Here is a 20509-nt window from a genome sequence, read left to right on the forward strand (position 1 = left end):
AGCTGAGTGGGCGACCAGGGTTACTGTGGGGATCTTGGAGGAAAAGGTGGGATATAAAGGCAATAAATGAATAAAAATGGGACAAACTTTGGAGGCAATGAGCCACAGTGCACACAAGCCTCCAAGTTACACAGAGCTCTGTGTTAGTAGAATGTGAAGGACTGCTTAACTTCTCAGTTGATTCTGCAACAAGGCACTGACTTGAAATCTGTCCTTGGGGCTACTCACATGCCCGCATGCATCCGAAGCATATCCCTTTGAAGTGATATAGCGCTGGGGAATATCTGTGATCCTCCAGCTGAGAGATACCAACTCCCATCAGCCCTAGATAGACCGGCCAATGGCCCGGGGTGATGGGAGTTGTGTGAGATGTAGGCCAACAACATCTGTAGAGCCACTGATGTTCTCCAGAGCAACATTTGTAGGGAGTTCACTCCTCCATCCTTCACTCACACGAAAGGAGGGGTGTATACGCAGTGGGTCTCCATGGGTTGCACACAGAGACCCACCACACCTCTCCCATTTTGCTGCATGCCCTGCCTATTTTCGCAACCCCCCTGCCCTGACAGGTTTTCCTTGATGACCCAGCAAGTCTTCAAATAGCTTTTGCCGTGTTTCTGCTGGGGCTGTATCCAGGATTCATCAAGCTCTGAGCAGACCCATTGACATGAGCAGCCAGGACCACCGTGGGTCCGTTCCATTTCCACGAGTCTGCTCTGAGTGCAGCCCCCTGTGTCTTAGCAGCTGTGGACTAAAGTAACCTTAATCTCCTGCAGTTAATCGGTTTTGGTTTTGTACTGGCAGCTTTCGCTGCTGCTGCTGCTAATGCTGTCTTGCAGCTGATCCTTGTACTCACCTGCAAACCATTTCCTCTCACTCACCTTGCAACAGATTATCCAGCAGGCTGGCCAGGTGTGGTTTCCTGACTCAGCCTTCAAGACGGCTCAAGCAATAAAGGACTTCAACCGGGAAGGGCTGCCGCTGATGGTCTTTGCAAACTGGAGAGGCTTCTCTGGAGGAATGAAAGGTTATTATTGTTGTTGTTTAAAAATGGGTGGGGTTATTTCAGCCAGTGGTTGCTTTTGCCCTTTGGGATTGGTGGGGTGGATGGCAGGGAACCCAATAGTACGTGAAACTGACTAATTCTTGTTTTCCCCACATCCTCCTCCCTGCTGCATTGTACAAGGGCAAAACTGACCATGAGGAAGAGGAAGTTGATAGCAAGGGCTACCTCTGGGCTGGTTTTAAGTCAGCAGGCAGGCAAGTGGATGCTAGCCAAGGGTAGACAGAGGCTGGTGGGGCAGTGCCCTATTTGTCCTCATGGACCAGCTTCCACTGTGGGAAGGAACATGTATTCCGGAGAAGAAGCTTCCTCAAAGGGCGATCACCTTGGACATTATCCAGTGTCAGCAGATAGCAGAACCCAGGGAGCAAGTTAAGGGAGCATCTGTTGTCAATCTTCCCACACTCCTTAAGAGAAACGCTTGCAATTTTGGTTTCCATGTTGGGCGGTAGGGGGAGGCGGGAGCTGGAGGGGGGCAGAGGATTAAGCAGAGAGTGAAAATAAACAATTATACCACCCCTCGGTGCGCCTAAGAACACACAAATACATGCATATATACACACACTCCGCTAAGATTTGGCTGCGCCGTGGGTAAAATGACTCCAAAATTGTGTGTAATGAGTAGGAAAAGATTAGAGATCGCTCTTGCCATGTTGAGAATTGACATTAGTAGAGGAGGGGGGGGACTCTTTACAAGTCGGCCTAGGAGGTCTAATTTAAGCCGTTGCACGCACGCACACGTGTCCCCAAACACACTGGCTTTTGCGCATATATTTATATCCATATATGTATAGATAAACAAAAAATCTGTAGGATAAATAAAGGCATATCGAGAGTGGGAAAGGTTTCTTTTTGCCGAATGAGCTCCGTCTAGCCGTGAGGCTGTTCAACATAATGCAAAAATTAAATTATTATTTCCTCTTTAAAAAAAAAGAAGGAAGAGGACGCCTTGAATATTTAGATGGAGGGAAGCAGTTTATTTAGACGAACCGCCAGTGACCCACAACAGCGAGACATCAAGCGTGAAATTTACTCGAAATTAGCACCGGGGTCTTGGGCTCAGCGTGAATAGCGGTTGATAGGATGCAAATCCCAAAGATATTAAACCGCCTTGCTGGTAGCGCTACGGGGTCGCTCTCGGTTGGTTTTTCATGTTATACTTATTATTTTACCCACCCCACCCCCACCCCCTGGGACAGGTTATAAATAACAATAAAAAGGGGAAATGGTTACCAGAGACTTTGACCAGAATGAAAAAATAATAATGAAAAGACCTTTAAAAACAACTACAACAAACTCTGATTACCTGCATGTGTATATCGCGGCGGAACCTGAGTGTAATTTAGGAGACTCTTTTTATATGTACGCAATGGGTGTATTGCTTGGGGTGTGTGTGTGTGTGTGTGTTGTCATTTTTACTCTGAAGCCCCATCCAAACTGCTAAGGATGATTCGAGCTTTGAGTGTTGCCCAGAATTGATGGACAGAGTCAGAAAGCAGGTGGGGGAGAGAGAGAAAGTGCAGTTACCCGAGCAGAGAAAAATTCCAGATGCTTGTGTTTGCCAGTGCAAACCTATAAGGTTGTTCCGGTGGCCTGGGAAATTAGACTTTTAACTTTGCACCGGATGGTTTGAAGGATTTTCTGTCAGTGGCAGAATGTTCTGAGGTCATTGTGTCAAAACTGAAAATGCTTTCCCAGTCCATCAGAGACAGGGATCAACTATCTCTGCTTCTGCTTTGGTTAGAGCCCCTGCTTCGCATGCAGAGACCCCCCAGGTTCAGCACCCACCACCCCCAGATAGAGCTGGAGGGGAACCCCTTTCCGAAGCCCCAGAGAGCTGCTTCTGCCAGTCAGGGTACATGATACTGAGCCAGATGTCCAGTAGTCTGCTTCCTACGTCCTTAGACATAACATGACATTCACTGCTCTTCCTCTACCTGTGGCCCTCCAGATGTTGGATCACAACTCCCATCATCCCTGTTGGCTGGGGTTGGTGGAAGTTAGAGTCGAACAACATCTGGAGGGCCACAGGTACCCCATCCCTGCTCTAAAATAAGCTTGTGTCCCCTTCAGTAAGTCTGCCCAGCTATACTTGGGACTTCTTCCCCAGTAGCACAGTCCTTTGCTTTCATCAGATCTATGTCCTTTGCCTTTGCCTTTGCCTGTTAGAGGGCAATGGAGGGACTGTGGAACACAAGCAAAAATGTACGTAGGAGGCAAGTCGAACCTTTGGTACATTTAGCTCAGTACTGCCCACTGCAGAGGTTCTCAGGTGGCAGTAGAGAAGATCCGTTCAGGTGTTCTGTAGGAAGGTTGCAGAACACTATGTTCACCAAAAACAAACAAACAAACAAACAAACAAACAAACAAACAAACAAACAAACAATGATCTGGTTCATCCATCACATTAGTAAAACAAATCTAGTTATTTTTTAAAGAGAGGGGGTGGTGGTATAAATTAATGTAGCCTGGACTTGCCAGTCTGCAATTGAATTCCATGCAAAAATAGCTACATTCAGGAAGCTCCCTTTGATTCATTCCTGCCCCATCTCCCTTTTCTCTGTATTTATTTTTTTTTAAAAAATCTCCGTCTCTGTGCAAATGAGAAAGAGGGAGGGAGTGCAGTCTTCCCCATTTGGCCAGCCTCCTTCTACCGAGTTAAAATATACGCTCATGGCAGGAGTGAAAAATGCCAGGCTAATTACACAATTATTTTATTATGTAGCACTACTAAAAAATGTCTCCTAAAGAATTAATTTGGTTAAAATAATTTGAATTGAGCAATTATTTTCTTAACATTGGAATTAGCTGAAAGGAGCTTCAAGTGGTTTATTGCTAGCACTACATAATAAAGTGACTGTTTAATTAGCAATAAATTTGTCATTCCCCTTATATATATATTTATATAAAAAATAAGGATCTTTTCTTTTTCACCCAGAGATGACATTCACTCCCCCTTAAAAAAAGTTTCCCCTCTTTGCTGCTAGCTTTTTTGTGTGTGTGTGTGTTCCGTTCACCTGAACATCAGTTAAAGAATACATTTGAGCAATCCTTGGGAATCCTTCAGGAGTGCAGTCTTAAAAAAACTATTTCTCACTTCTCATGATAACCAGGAATATTAGATTACAACCACCTTGTAAATGAACCCACGAAAGTGTCTTGTAGGGGGTGTCAGGCAGGGAGGCCAACAGTAGGGGGAGCCAGAGCCAATGGCAGATAGAGCCAACTAGTTCTAGATTTGTCCCCTTCCTCCGCCTCCCCACCTCTTGGTTCTACAAAGGGCAACACTGAGATGGAGGAAGAGGGAGCTGCCAGGCAGGGCCAGGTGGAAGCTGTTTGAGGGCAAACTGGGACTGGTGGGCCGGAGCCCCATTCACCCTAATACAGGCATGGCCAAACTTGACCCTCCAGATGTTTTGGGACTACAATTCCCATCATCCCTGACCACTGGTCCAGTTAGCTAGGGATGATGGGAGTTGTAGTCCCAAAACATCTGGAGGGCCAAGTTTGGCCATGCCTGCCCTAATAGATCAGCCACTCCTGTGTACTACAAGCAAAACAATGAGGTAGCCAGAAAAACACCCTCCAGATGTTTCGGACAGCAGCTCTCAGCAAGCACAGTGCTAGGTCAGCAAAGGCTGCCATCATGCTGTCTGACTGCCCCTGAATGTGGAGATTCTGTTTGGCCCATGTGGCTAGCAGCCATGGATCTATGTCCCTTAACCATTAAAAAGCAAAAACAAGCCATCGGAGATAAATGGCGAGTGGCCACGTCACGTCAAGCTGAAGCTGTGAATTCCATGAGTTAACCGTGATGGGCTCTGTGTGCAGCCTTAATTCCTGTTTGAAGGATTCTTACACCTGTGTCCTTTCCCCTCCCTGTGCAGACATGTACGACCAGGTGCTGAAATTCGGGGCCTACATCGTGGACGGTTTGCGGGAGTACAGGCAGCCTGTCCTTGTTTACATCCCGCCCCAAGCGGAGCTGAGAGGGGGCTCTTGGGTGGTGATCGACCCCACCATTAACCCCCGGCACATGGAGATGTACGCAGATCGGGAAAGCAGGTAATTGCTTCAGTCTCGCACCTCCTTCCATCCCAGCTTGCCTACCTCAAAGATGCAAACATCCAACTAGCTGAGGGATGCCCAGATCCCATTACCGTGAAGTTGAGAGTCCCAACAACCTATCAGAAGCTGCCGTGTATAGAGACAGACCCATTCAAGTCCACCTGACTGCAGCAGTGAGGGGCGTGGCCTGGGGAGAAGGGGTGTGGCTAGGGAAAAGGTGTGGCCTGGAGAGAGTTTTAGGGCCATACAGTGGTACCTCGGGTTAAGTACTTAATTCGTTCTGGAGGACCGTTCTTAACCTGAAACTGTTCTTAACCTGAAGCACCACTTTAGCTAATGGGGCCTCCTGCTGCTGCCGCGCCACCGGAGCATGATTTCTGTTCCTATCCTGAAGCAAAGTTCTTAACCCAAGGTACTATTTCTGGGTTAGCGGAGTCTGTAACCTGAAGCATATGTAACCCGAGGTACCACTGTACAGAGAGGCCTGCATTTGGGCTCTGCATCTGAGATTCCGCTCTGGAAGAGTGTGAAGCAGGACAATAGGTGTGGCTCGCAGAGCAGACTCCAACTCCCATCAGCCCCTGTTGGCACAACCCATTGTGGTCCAGAATGTCAGGAGGGCACCATGTCCTGGAAGGCTGCTTTTAAGGCATAAAACTGCCTAGAAGCCTAGTCTGGCAATTTGAACAATATGAAGGGTCTGGGTTGTTGTTGTTGTTTTGCTATGAAGCGCTTCCTCCCCCAGGGTGGATGCCACACTCAAATAAATCCTAGTCTAATAGATGATTTAGTGCTAGAGTTCCCCTCTTTTTCATGAGGTTTGGATCCCTAAGAGGCTGCTTGCTGTGGGGGAGAAGGGTCTTCCCCTCTGAGGGGCACCTCCCAGTCTAGATTCATTCAGCCTTGAATGGAGTAGCCTCTTTGAGAACATATTCCTTTTTATTCCCCCCCACCCCCTTTCTTCAGAGGAGGGGTTCTGGAGCCCGAAGGCACAGTGGAAATCAAGTTCCGAAAGAAAGATTTGGTGAAGACAATGAGGCGTGTGGATCCCATCTACGTGCGTCTGGCAGAACGACTTGGTGAGTGTTGGTGGGGTTGCTCATGTGCAGATAAAAACCTGTCCAGCTAGTTTCTAAGAAATGCATCCACTTTTCCCTTCCGTTGGCCCATTTTGAGGCTTTTGCCTGTCAGAATCATGGGGGGTGGGGGGTAAAGGTGTGTTCGGTGGTGTTTTTCCACTCCTTATTCCTCAGGTTGTAAGGCAGAGAACAAGAAAGCATTTAGGAGGACTGTGTTGTCTGGAAAGGTCTGTCTAAGGCCAGGTGTGTAGATTTTTTGGAAACAATTGGAGGCTGCAGTTACAGATCCTGCATTAATTTACAGTGGAGGCTGGTCCATTAGGGGGAATGGGGCAGATGGTTGGGGGGGTGCTGGACCTGGACACAGTAGTAATATTTGGGATTTATACAGTGCTTTCTCTATTCAATAAAGTGTATCAGTTCAGAGAAAAGGCGAGTGAGAGGTGACATGATAAGTGTTTATTAAATGTTCCATAGCATGGAGAAAGCGGAGTTTTTCCTCCCTCTTTCATTGCACTAGAACTCATCCAATGAAGCTGAATGTTGGGAAATTTGGGACAAATAAAAGAAAGTACTTTTTCGTGCTGCACGTAGTTTATGGAACTTGCTCCCCCAGGAAGCAGTGATGTCTACCAACTTGCATGGCTTTAAAAGAGGATTGGACAAATTCATGGAGGAGGGGGCTATGTTCTTACTCCACAGTCAGAAGCAAAAATGATTCTGAATACCAGTTGCCGGAAACTGCTCAGGTCCAGTGTTTGGGTTTCCCACAGACATCTTGGTGGCCGCTGTGAGAACAAGATGTTAGACTAGGCGGGCCATGGGCCTGATCCAGCAGAGCTCTTTTATTTGTGCCCTTACATTCTTACGACCTTTTTTAAAAAATACCTTACTGCATGTTGGTGCCATATCTGTATGGAGGTTGCAATTAGGCGGCTTGGTTTAAAACCCACAAACATTGCAGCTAGGCTGCTTTGCACCGAACCCTGAAGCTGTGTCTGAAAGTGTTTTGTGGTACGGCAAACCAGGAACAGTTTGCCCTTTCTTTGTAGGGGCTGGATGTGTCCAAGCACAAGGGTGAACATTATTTTTAACACATGACTCCTCCCGACCAGAGCATCAGATGTGCTGAACTCACACCCTGAATCCCCATTTTTGATTCAGCTGCTGTTAACGTCCCCTGAATCTCCTCTTCTCACCCTGGTTTGCACTCAGCCTTTCGGAGGAATCAATACAAAACCAAAAAGAGCACTTTTTACTACCATTAAAAGAGGCTTCAAATTTTTTTCCCTGCCCTTTTTTTAAATAGCATGGTTTGTTTGTATGTGTTTTGTTTTTATAAAAAAAAATCTACTGACGCCAATCTCCCCCCACCAAAGAAACAAGCTAATAATTTCTGTGCAAAACACCACCAGTGACACCATAGGCGGAGCCCCTTCTCCACCATCCAGAGAGAATGGGAGAGTGTGCATTAAAAGCTTTGGTTGCTGATAAGTGTCTTGCTTAGATGGCTCATAATTGCTCTCAATGTCGGGCCATCGGTGGCGGTGGTGATTCTCCCCCACCCACTAATGCTGTTCAAAAGCAGAATGAGCCTAGATTGTAGGACACAGCGAATTGCATAATTTCTCCCTCTCTCTCTCATTTTTTTCCTTTTTTTTTTTTTTGTGTGTGTGTGTGTGCCGGTTTTTCTTTCTGGCCAATTTAAAATTTGTCAAAGCCGGTCGTCTTCTGGATCACTGCCCTTTGATATTTTGCGCACTCCATTTGCCACAAACAAGCCGCAGGGCCGCGGTTCATGCTGACTCCAGCAGAAGCGCAGAGAGTTCCATTTATCTTACAACAGCCTGCCGCACACTTGCTCATTAGCTGGGGGTTCGCTGCCTCTCTTAACCCCTGAATGGCCGCCATCATTTCTACCGAGCGGCTGCTTTGTGGCAACATTGGGGGGGGGGACGACGGTGACACGACGGACGGTGCTCTTGCATCTGTGGGGCGGGGGGTGGCTGGGTGGAGGGAATCCGAGGGCAGCGTTGCATTTTCCTTCTGAACCTCTCTCTCCGCCACTGGGTTTCCACTGGCAGAGAGGGCTTGGGGGCAGCACAAGGAAGATCTTGAATAATGTGACACAGATCTGCTCATTATCAATTTTTTCCCAAGCGTCGTAACCGAAATCTTTATTAGTTTCGTGTTTATTAAAATGTCACTCAATGTTACGTGTTGAGCTTTGGCGTAAGCGGAAGAGCTTTGGCGCAGCAGGGAGGGATGTGAGGCTGTGTGTCTTAGCGCTTTTAGGCTGCTTAAACTTTTTAGAGCTTGCCAGTTAGGCTTTTTTTATTAAAAAAAAAACCACAAAACCTCACATGAGATTTATTTATTTTTAAGTCTTCTGGTGATGATTTGTTGGCAGAAATGGTTAACCAGGAATATGTGACTGTGAGAAAACAATCAAGCCAATGATTGAAGCAATCAAGCCAATGAAGTCAATATGAAACTGGCCATAGTGCAGCATGCAGCCAAGTGAGGCTTTTAATTCAGTACAGTCAGCCAGTGGAACTCCATGGCACAGGACAGAGCAGGGGCCCACTGGAGAGACTCGGTATGGTAGTGGATAGAGACAGAGTTTGGCCATATCAGTTTGCAATTAAGAACATCATTTTCTATTGAGAGATTGTTCTTTTTGAAATGGCTGAATTTTTTGGCATGGTGATTTCCTTGAGGCAATGAGTTCTGCAGCTCAGTTTTCCTCTAACTAAGTACAGGCATTGGCTCTGGAAGTATTGTGATCCAGTCTCTCCTTTTTGGGCAGAATTTGCTGATAAAGAGGCTAACTGGAAAAGGCCATTTATTTTGCGTTTTCTCTTACTGCCTTTACACCTCGCAGAGTATGATTTCTTCTCCCATTCTCCTTTCACTTGTCCCTTATACACCCTTCAGACTTACAGTTTCCTTCATTTATTTATGCGCACTTATTATTCGCTTTTCTTTGCAAAACGTAACCCAAAGCAACTTACATAGTAGTACAAAGATTAAAACTCGCATAAAACCAAAACAGAATAAAAACCATAATGACATTCATACTTAGAAAAGGCAGACCTACCACATCTCACCCACTGAAAGAAATCACAAATATCTAAACAACAACAACAACAACAACAAAAACAACCTCTAGATTACGGCCAAAAGCCTGGGTAAAAAGAAATGATTTTGCCTGGTGCCTAAAAGTAGATAGTGATGGCAGCAGGCAGGTCTCCCTAGGAAGAGCATTCCATAAGCAGGGAGCCACCACAGGAAAGGCACTGCGGTCCTGAACTCAGTAAGGCAGTCAAAACTGAGCTGCTTCATATACCCATAGCCAGAGATGGGAGCTGGAGGACTGAATGGAAATCCTTAAGGGAAGAGCTGTGTTTTTGTGGAGAGTGCCTTCACACGTGGGCAACCTTCCAGAGGTGTTGGGTGTGGCAAAAGTGTGTGTGGCCTGATACACACATCCAGCAAGCAAGAGGCATTCTATCTCAGTTCATGCACACTTTCCCCAGCCAGGTAGAATCACTTGAGAAAGGTGCAGAGCAGGGCCAGTGAGGAAGGTGGCCTTGTCGGGATCCCAAGGGCCAGTTAGAGAGGCCTGGAGGGCCACGTATGCCACACCCACCCCGAGACTGAGGTTCCCCATTTTTCATGCAGAAGGCTCGTAAGTTCAGTACCTGGCATCTCCAGCTTAGCAGGATCAGGCATTAGTTACGGTGGGAGACCTTTCCCTGCCTGAGACCGTAGAGAGCTGCTTCCAGTCAGAGTTGGTAAAACTGGGTTAGGTGGGCAAATAGCATGACCAAGTATATAAGGAATCTTTTGGATTTTCCGTTCACTCAGTGTCAGTAGATAAGGGATGCTGAACTACTAGGAGCCTAGATCAGTTTTTGCGTGTCACGTTTTCAGGTTAAATGATTTTTTTAGCATTGATTTTATTGTATGAACACCGTATGGTGTCTTAACAGCATTCGAGATTGTGGCTCTCGGTGCTATTTTGGCTTAGGAAATTGGGAGAGATGGAAAGAAATGCAGTGACTGGCGGCTTTCTAACTTTTCTGTTGTTTACTTGCCCTCTTGCTTTCGGTCGTGGTCTGTTACAACTTGGGAGAAGCACAGATTTTGTTATATGGTAAAAGTTTTAAATGTTCAGAAATATTAATAAAAATGTTCTCACAGCACCATGGTGAATGTGTCCTCTCAGATCAGCTGCTTATGAGTTGAAGGTAATAGGTCACACACATAATGAGACACACACTGGGTTGGGAGGGATGGACTAGCCAACATCTTTGACTTGCTAGAGAGCGTCCATCTCTTTCTTAAAGGGAACACAAGTTGAAACCCCTTCAGACTCGTGATCTTCTCCCCCGCCGTTGCCTGCTTGGTACTTTGGGAGTTCCAGAATGGCCATTCGGCATCAGATGACTTTGTAGGGTGATGCATTGTTGGAAATTTGCAGCTGTGGGATCTTCCTTTAAAAAATAAAAACAAGGTGTGTGAGTTGTCTGTGCTGTTAAGCTTCTGCAAATGCAACCTGCCTCTCAACGGCACTAGTGTTTGAATGCAAAGAAGAGCCCCACTGGATCAGGCCAATGGCCCATCTAGCTCACCTTTCTGGTCTCGCATCAGCCCACCAGGTGCCTCTGGGAAGCCTGTGCACAAGGCACAGGTGCAGTAGCCTCCTCCCCACTTGTGACTCCCATCAGCTAGTATGCAAAGGCATATACTGCCTTGGAGGTAGAACACTGGCATCATGGCTTGTAGCCATTGGTAGCCTTGTCCTCCTGAATGTGCCGGGACCGCAGCAGCCTGATGACTCCAGTGGTCCATGCATTGGTAGCCTCAAGGCTGGAGTACTGTAATGCGCTTTAAGTGGGGCTACCCTTGCATTTGGTCCAGAAGCTTCAACTAGCGCAGAATGCAGCAGCCAGACTGCTCACAGGAGCAGATTACTGGCAACCTGTTACCCCACTGTGGAGAGTAGCACTGGTTGCAAGGTACTTGTGTTAATTCACAATGCCCTAAACAACTTGGTCCCATGTATCTTTTTGCCACAGGAGTATGCTAGTCAGTACAAAGTTGGGAGTTATCTCTTTATTAGCAAAAGCACAATCTCTACAAACTTGGCTGAGTGTTGGGCCTAGTGAGCATAGCAGCTCATTCCCGGTGGTCTTACTCCATGAAGATCAGTTACCGAGACTTATAGTCCCTGCCTCCTTGCAGCTGCCTATGTCGCCTCCTCCCCAGGGCTTTTCCCAAGCAATCGGAGACTGCGCCTGCATGCCTGTCTTTGCTCCTCCCGTCTCATGCCTCTTCTGGTTCGAGGAGTCAGCAGAGAGAGGAGCTGGTCACAGCAAGAGCAGAAGACACCTGTGACTCTTTCCCAGCCAGACTCATCTCTGCCTCTTGGCCTCCCTCCTCTGCTGCTTCAGCCTCTGCCTCTGATTCTGGACTTTTCCCTGCCACGGACTCCCCCCGCTCACTAAGCCCTGTTGCCTCTTCAGCTTCTGACACCTCCTCCTCCCAGTCTTCTTCCTCTTTTCCCTTTGACCACTCATCACCATCTCACCACTATTCCCCAGACTCTGAGCTTTATTCCCTCCCCAGCTGGTTCCTCCCATCATTCCTCTGCATCTACCAGTCCATGAAACTTAAGGACAGATTCCTGATGGCTGAGATCTTCTGATGGGGCACTTGTGGTTGTTCCCCATGCGACCCCTGAGGTTCAGCTGGCCATCGCTAGGGACTGAGTCTTTAGCGTGGCAGGCCAGCCCCTGTGAAGCTCCCTAGCTGTACAGGTTCGGAGGGAACCATCCTTCGCTTCCTTCAGGAGTCCCTTGAAGATTTTCTTATTTGCACAAGCCCTCCCCATCTTTTAAGTGCAAGGCCTGATGATCTGACTGCAAAAGAAAGAAACCTATTCCTTTATATTTAATTGTACAGGGGTCTTATGGAATTGATTGAGAGCTTAGCCTTTTACAATACCCAGTGAATAAGAAACGTTCCTGACAATCAATCAATGATAGGATAATCACTCTTTATTCCCCTTCTCTCTCCCCCCCCCCACTCCCCATCCTTCATTGTTACCTCTTTCTTTCAGGAGAAGAGGGTTCAGAAGCCAAAAATCTTTATAGACGCCACTTTTAAATTAAGCAGAAAATAGACATTGACATATTTGTTAATCTCACCTGGATCATTACCGGGGCTGGCTCGACAACACAAGGGTGGCAGACGGTCTGGAATACATGAGTGTTTGCTTCCTTAACAACTGCTGCTGTCCTGCAAAAAAAAAAAAAAAGTATTCTTAAAAAAAAAGCAATAGAAAATAGAAAAGAAGGCAGCACATTACTGTATTTAAAAATAATTATGGCACTAGCAGTAGCCTTCCCACACCTGATTCCTAGTGTAGTAAAAGTTATTGAGGTGTGCTTGGCTTATGTTAGAAGAATGCAGTGGCACAACATGAAAATGTAATGCTGCAATTATGAAGCATGTGCATCTCACACGTTGTCAACTCCAGCGCATTTGCGTGCAGAGGTCAGTGTTGTATATTTGCACACTTTAGAGTAGGTCCTGGTTCTGGGGGCTGCCTTAACACCCCCCCTTTCTCTGCCTTGCATCTGATCAAACCTTTCTTTCCTCTGCTCTGGTCCCCCCCCCCCCCCCTGCTTGTGACATGCATCTTCCAGGGAAGGGCCATGGCTCAGTGGCAGAGCATCTGCTTGGCATGCAGAAGGCTCCAGGTTCAACCCCTGGCTGGGAGAGAGCCCTGCCTGAAACCCCAGAGTGCCACTGCCAGTCAGTGTCAGCAGTACTGGTCTATTTGGTCCAATAGGCTGACTTGGTCGAAGGCACCTTCCTAGTGTTCTGGTGACTCCAGTTAAGATCTCCTGTTTCTCCCCCCACCTCCATCATGCTCTGCCTTAAACAACTGACAGCTAGTGATGGATGAGCAATCTCCAGCTCACCCCACAATTAATTTGGTTTCATATCCCCCCACCCACCCCAGAAAAATCTGTGAAAGAGCCTCTGTCTGTCTGTGCTTTCCCCAAGAAGGTTTGGGGTTTTTTCTTTAGTTTTATTCAAACGTAGATGTCGGAACCTTCAACATGTGTTCCTGGGCTGCAGTGTGGCTAACAATGCTAGTACAATAAAATAAAACATTTCTTAAAAGCATGTCAACAAAGTGGGCCCCTGGTGAGGCTGCTTGGAGAGAGGATTTCAGATACAAGGTGCCACCACTGAAAAGTCTATAGTTGGCTCCTGCCTTATCTTTTATGGTGGAAGGCATCCAGAGGAGAGCTAGGGAGGTGGTCCTCAGCTCACTTTTCCAGTTCCCACTCTCTGCTCTCCAACCAAGCCTTTGTGAGTGGCGGGGTGGGGGTGGGGGTAGGACTGGTGACAGGGAGGGGTTGCCATAGCCAGGAGAAGTGCCTCATCCTTCAGCCATCAGTGACTCTTGGCATGTCCACAAGGCCTAATAATAATTGTATTATATTGTTATTTAATGTTGTTGTTGCAGACTTGCTGCTAGCTGTGTGTTACCTAAGAGGTCTTCAAATGGCTTACATTTAAAACCATAAAACTTAAATATATTGCACCACAGAAAATAAATTTAAAAAATCATACCAACACTTTTATACAGCATGCAGAAAGCAACCCCTTCCCCCAATAACAGCCATAGGACGCTTTGATAGCACACTGACAGTAGAACAGAACTGGCTCAATCCACCAAGGGCCATGCAGGGGAATGATAAGTCTTTACCTGGCACTGAATGGATGCTAATGATGGTGCTAGGCGGAACTCTCTGGGGTGTTTCAGAGATGGGGAGCCACCACTGAAAAGGCCCTCTCCCTTGTCATCGTCCTCCCTGCCTTCCTCAGTGAAGGGGCCTAGAGAAAGGTCTTGGGGCCTTCCCTGTTGTTAATGAGACTTCCCTGAGGGACAGGCAGGGATAACTAGCCGGTGGCAAACTTGGCATAAGCCAGGCTCAATCTGAAGGGGCAGAGGGTTACTCTGAGGTTCTGAACTGACATGTATAGGGAGCAGGCAGCCTTCCTCCTCAGCGCCAAGCTGCACATGACACTTGTCATGTGTTTTTCCCCTTTGTTGCTAATTTAAATAGTGTGGTGGGCTGATTGTGTGCGCACGTGTGTGTATGGTTAAGCCTTTGCGTGCCCACTGTGGTTCCAATTGGAACTGTCCCCCCCAAAGACGTGCTATTTGCAATGGGAAGAAACATGATGGTTATTCTTGCTTTCCCCAGTATGGCCCCCAGGAGAAATGGCTCCAGTGCACCGGCCAGCTCAGCTTCTGTCTGGCTTCATTCCGAGGTGCACATACAATGTTAAATGCAAATTCCAGCATTAGATTCCAGCCATAGTCGAGTGTGGCTAAGCTTATTAAAATCCTCATTGCATCAAAGGGGACACAGTCAATCTATCAGCACCCTGCTTTGAGCTGTCCGTGGTGCTAGCTCTGAGTGGGCCTTGTAGCCAAACGCATTGCAGTGAGCTGCCCATAGTGCTGCCTTCATTCATTCATGTTGCACTGAGCATAGCGCTGTTTCTAAACTGGCCCTGTATTTCTGATTTTAATTTATAGACCAGTTAAAAACAATTGCACATGTGAAAACAGTTAAAAGTAGTTCTGATGCAGATGCAGCGTAAGATGAAAAAAATCTGCTGAATGCATGTACTTTGACATTCAGATCCCAGTTTGATTGGAGGTTATTTAACCCATGGGTTCTTTTTGTTGGGGCTGGGTAGATACTGGTTCAGCCCGGAAATGCAGACCTAATCTCCTGAAAGCAGGGGTGGGCAGCCTGTGGCTCTTCAGGTGTTGCTTGATGAGGCAGGTGGGAGTTCCACCACATCTGGAGCTTATATAACTCAGAGGTCAGAATTTTCTGAATGAAGCAGTCGGGATTGGCTAACAGGGATATGTGTGTGCTTCTTTCTTGTCCCACACAGATCCTTGTGCTTCGCCCAAGAATGCTGTTCTCTGTCCCTCCAACTCATTTCATCTCCTTATCATCTGTCCTTCAGTTCCTTCCCTGCAACCCTACTCTGTAGCTTGGAAATTCAAAATCTAGATCTTGGAAGCACTGTAGATTATGGCGTGTGAAGCTGCGATCTCTGTAGATTTGCATGCATTTTATAAATGCAGTCTGCTCTCTCGCTCTCTCTGTGTGATTGACTCTGCTCTGATTATGTATCAGAACTATTGGGTTGGATAGCAGGACACTGAACTGGCCAAGGATATAATGGTGTGAAAATGAGGGGCTCTTTGGGCTCTTGGGACCTTCTGTCTATTTTTCTTCAGGGCCTTGGGACATCTACAGTGTCTCAGTATCTTCTGTGCTTTTTTTCTTGTGTGCCTTGGGATCTCTGAGGTCTTGAGCTCGCTTATTCACCTGTGAGGGAACCCGAGTAAATACTTGTTTCTAAGCTGTAGGGGTGGAGGAGCTGAGAGTGGTTTTTTTTGTTCCCCGTGGCTTGTTCCTTCTGCTTCTTTTTCTCTCTCTTCTCCCCTGCGGCCTCTGACAGGTATCCTTTTGTTGTTGTTGTTGTTTGATTTCAGGCACCCCGGAGCTAAGCCCAGCTGAGCGGAAGGAACTAGAGACCAAGCTGAAGGAACGGGAGGAATTCCTAATTCCCATTTACCATCAGGTAGCAGTGCAGTTTGCTGACTTGCACGACACGCCCGGCCGGATGCAGGAGAAGGGTGTCATTACGGTAAGTACGATGAATCCTTTTCTTGCTGCTGCTGCTGTCAAAAGCTCCGGCGTGTGCAGACATCCTTTGAATGGTCACTGAGGAGGTCCTCACAGCCCCAAATTTCAAAGAAGCAGGGATGGGTGGGGGGAGCCGTGGCCAGCCGTGATTTATACTAACCATGCGGCATTAATATTAAAAATTTTGGAAAGGAAAAGAGAGTTTCAAGCAACCTTGGGGATATTATCCCTAGCAACGCTTAGGAAAGAGTTTCCAATCTAGAGGGAGCAGGGACCCAAACTCCTTTGGCATCAGATGTGAACATGAAAATAGCAAGTTGCCTGATACCATTGGTCCACAAAGTGCCCTCCCTGCGGAACGCCCTCCCGTCAGATGTCATAGAGATATTATACAACCTTCTATAGACATCTGAAGGCAGCCCTGGGAAGCTTTCAATGTGTCATGTTCTGTTGTAGTTACAGATAGGTAGCCGTGTTGGTCTGCCATAGTCAAAACAAAATAAAAAAATTCCTTCCAGTAGCACCTTAAAGACCAACTAAGTTCTTGGTATGAGCTTTCGTGTGCATGCACACTTCTTCAGATACCATGAAGAAGTATCTGAAGAAGTGTGCATGCACACGAAAGCTCATACCAAGAACTAACTTAGTTGGGCTTTAAGGTGCTACTGGAAGGAATTTTTTTATTATGTTCTGTTGTGTTTCTGTATATTCCGTAGGAAGCTGCCCAGAGTGACTGAGGCAACCCACTCAGATGGGTGGGGTACAAAAAATTATTCTTCTTCTTGCCTACATTGACTGGCATTGGCTGTCCAGGGTTACAGACAGGGGACACTCCCATTGGGGATTGAACCCAGGGCCTTCTCTCTCTCAGGTCGTATTTCATAGAATCGTAGAACTGAAGAGCTGGCAGAGGCCACAAGGGTCCTCTACTCCAACCCCCTGCAATGCAGGAATCTTTTGCCCAACATGAGGTTTGAACCCACGACTTTTGAGATCAAGAGTCTCATGCTCTACCAAGGTGGTTGGGGCCGCACAACTGTCATCACAATGACCTGTGACTTTACCTACTCCATACCTGCTGGAGGGCAGGGAGGTATGTCTTGGCTAAGCAGACTCATGGGCCCAATGTGGAGGCCTGGTGGTCTAAGTTAGGCCCACGGACCAGAGGTTCCCCCTCTCTTGGATTAGTATGTGGGGGGGGGGCGTTTCACAGAACTCTAGCCCAATGGTTGCCATTAATTTGATTTTGAATTGATTTTGGAATGAGTTGATTTTAGAATGCATTTTAATTAATCAATTGGGATTTTATGTGAATTGTGTTGCTTTTGTTGTTGTTGTTGGCCGCTCTGAGCCCGGCTTCGGCTGGGGAGGGCAGAATATAAATAAAATAATAATAATAATAATAATAATAATAATAATAATAATAATAATAATAATAATATTCACCACGTCCATTGCAACTCATCACCTCCCCCCCCCCCGTCTATGCACACAGGATATTCTGGAGTGGAAAACATCCCGCACTTTCTTTTACTGGAGGCTCCGGCGCCTTCTCCTTGAGGACCTGGTCAAGAAGAAAATCCATGATGCCAACCCAGAACTGACAGATGGCCAGATCCAAGCCATGCTAAGACGCTGGTTTGTGGAAGTTGAGGGCACGGTCAAGGTAAATATGAACGCATACCTTTTTGTGGCTTGCATCCAGCCCACATTTGGAAGGTCTTGCCTTTACAGTCCTCCTTCATGGATATAAAGTGAATGTGTGGGGTCAAAGCCTGGCAGATTCCTACAAGCTGAGGTTGGGGTGATGGGGAGCTGTGTAGAATTTCCAGTGGTCTGCAGACAAGGGGAAATCTCCTTTCTCTGCCCCCTCACGGCTAACAAAGTCAGAATAAGTTTATGCAAAATAGGCAGATTGAGTTAGGCGATGTGATTTGCATCTTTTACATGTTTGGGAGAGTTGTTTATCTCTTGGTCTGTTCCCTATGCAATTTGGACACCTCTTTACGATACCGAAACCAAATTCTGTGTGGCGGTTTCTAAAATAAAGGAGCAGGGTTTTGTCAGCGCCTAGATATCAGTGGGTTTTGAATCAAGATGGCAGGCTGAATCTTTCAAAAGTGAGCAGATTTGAACCACTGATTTAAAGAACGCACTGATTTCATTTTGGGGAGGGAGGTCCTTGAATTCCTGAGAAACACCAGGTGCTTCCGCCAAGTAATTTGTACAAAGCAAAAGAATTCAACTGGTCCACAAGGCAGAATTTGGTGGACTCAATCCAGGTTAGACCTCATTCTTCCCGAGAAACGTGTCTGGGATGCAGACAGGGGTGGAGCACTTCCCCGAACAAAAAACTCCATTTCTCTCCACATGGAAAACAAAGATGTGGGGTGGGAGAGTTCTGTGGTAGACATCTTCAGTCTGGTTTATGCCTCATTTTGCCCAGCGAGTAGATTCTAAAGGTACAGAGGGATCTTCTATCACAGTTCAGCTTTTCTGCCAAGAACCGACACATTAGATGCTTAGGAGCATTTTCCTTGAAGCAGTTGAATTTTGGGAGGCCTCACTCATCCTACTCTACTACTGTACTTATTTCTGCCTCTTTCCAAAAGGAACATCTTCGTGATCCTTCTGTTTATTTTAACCTGTCCAAGAGAGCTTGTTGTGTTCACTTCTCTCTCCCCTCACATCATGAACCTCATTCTCTGTTTTCAACCTTGGTTATATTTTATGCTGGACAGTCTCTACAGCTGCTGCTCCTTTGTCACAGACGTGCTGTTACGCCCTTCCTGTTCTGTGACTTGAAGGGCAGTTGAGATACATAGATTCATATCTCCTCTGAAGTGCTCTGGGGCGCTGGAAGAGAAAAATATATTTGGGGAAGGGGGAAATCACACACACACACACACCCTCTGGAGGGCTCCAAGCTTCTGAAGGTAGTGTCTGAGCATATTTCTCTCTTTTTTTTTAAAGAAAAAAAAAAAGCCAGGCATCTAGTTAGCTAATACATTACACCAATCAAGGAGAGTTATCTTAAGCCACAATTAATCTGCTCCCTGGCATATGTTGATAGGAGAGCATCATGCTGTTTCTTAATTAAAGGCAAACGGATTAAAAATGATTAATAAGAGTATTAAATATTCGCCTAAACTAAAAGTGTTGGGATTCTCGCGCAAATCCTGGCTTTACTCAGGTCTACAAAGTGGCAGGCGTTTGCAGTGTGGATAGGAGGTGGCGGTGCTGGGATGTGATGGGAAGCGGTGGGAGAGGGAGGAAGGAATTTCTTCCTCATTGGCTTGTGAACACATTGATTTGTATGCGGGGGAGCATCGCTGTTGCGTCTGGGGGTCGGAGCAGCCGGCTGTGGCTGCAGGTTTAAAATAAGAATAATTGCAAATAACGTGGCAACCGTCGCAATTTTATTATTTCCTGCCATCGCAGGATTTTAATAGATTTCGTCAGGAGACTCCTGAACAAGAAGTTTACACCTTAGGTTAAAATTTGCCTCCTGATTTAATTGATTAGTGGAGCTGAGCTTACACGAAGGTATCCATGCCCTCACCTTTCCGTCTGCCAAATTTGATTGGGGGGGGGGGGAGAAACTTTAGGTTGGGTCATTCACACAAGCAGATAGTTTGCCTTTTCTAGATGAAAAGCCTGTAGCTCTTTCTCATAGAAGACAGCAAGCAACTGACACAAGCAACGTTCTGCAGAATACATCTGAAGGATGCATCAAAATCAGTGCCAACCCAATCTTTTAAATCTCAGCCTTCCATAATACTGATTGGGTTTGAACTTGTATGTTTTTGCAGCTCTTGTGGCAATGTTCTAGATTCCTAGAATACAACCTTTTAATAACTGACAGTAGCTTTAGTAAGTTCCAAGTATAATATGTATCTCAAAAATGAGAAAAAGTCCTTACTTATATTTGCTTTTAAAAGGTAATATGCAAATTTACTTTAATATAGGTCAGCTGATTAATCACCAACCACCACAAAATTAGTTGGTTGTCAGACCCCATTATAATTGATTTATGCAATATTTTCAAATGTGGCATGTATTTGGTAATCTGCGTTACCTTTTAAAAAATTATTTACACTTAACCTGCTTGCTTTTGCACTATCAAGCCACTCAAGGTGGCTCATAGCCAGCAGGTAAAAAAAAAAAAAGCACAATACAGTATTGTAAAGCATTATAAAATAACAGGACTGAGCCAAAATAGAGCAGGGCATTTTTTGCAACAATTTTTAACCTGTGCAAAAAAAAAGAAAAGGTAACACACAGACATACCCTTGGCATTTTGGGGAGGTGGTTACAAACAGGGGTGAACATGAAGCTGCTCCCCCAATTTCCATTCAGACAGCAACAGCATCTACCCCTTCTCTTTAACCTTGTGAAGCCTGTGGTTATGCTTCATACTCCAAAATAGGCATAGGCAAACTCGGCCCTCCAGATGTTTTGGGACTAAAACTCCCATCATCCCTGACCACTGGTCCTGTTAGCTAGGGATGATAGGAGTTGTAGTCCCAAAACAT

General features: G+C 46.3%; 1 protein-coding gene and 1 long non-coding RNA gene across 7 annotated transcripts in view; one reads left to right on the forward strand and one right to left on the reverse strand.

Moving 5' to 3' along the window:
* ACACA (acetyl-CoA carboxylase alpha) overlaps positions 1-20509 on the forward strand; it is a 198250-nt gene that overhangs the window by 166138 nt on the left and 11603 nt on the right. For all 6 annotated transcript variants that reach the window (XM_081844038.1, XM_081844035.1, XM_081844037.1 and 3 more), the window contains 5 exons: positions 892-1027; positions 4951-5128; positions 6098-6210; positions 15821-15975; positions 17470-17640. In XM_081844038.1, coding sequence (XP_081700164.1) covers positions 892-1027; positions 4951-5128; positions 6098-6210; positions 15821-15975; positions 17470-17640 — 753 coding nt within the window. The remainder of the gene's footprint in view (positions 1-891; positions 1028-4950; positions 5129-6097; positions 6211-15820; positions 15976-17469; positions 17641-20509) is intronic.
* Positions 9642-18824, reverse strand: LOC309331802. The gene is made up of 3 exons (XR_014151972.1): positions 18672-18824; positions 12426-12516; positions 9642-10709 (listed from the first exon to the last, which is right to left on the reverse strand). It is a non-coding gene; the product is annotated as an uncharacterized lncRNA (long non-coding RNA).

Source organism: Podarcis erhardii (assembly GCF_964252035.2).
Source record: "Podarcis erhardii genome assembly, chromosome: 16".
Taxonomy (NCBI): Eukaryota; Metazoa; Chordata; class Lepidosauria; order Squamata; family Lacertidae; genus Podarcis; species Podarcis erhardii.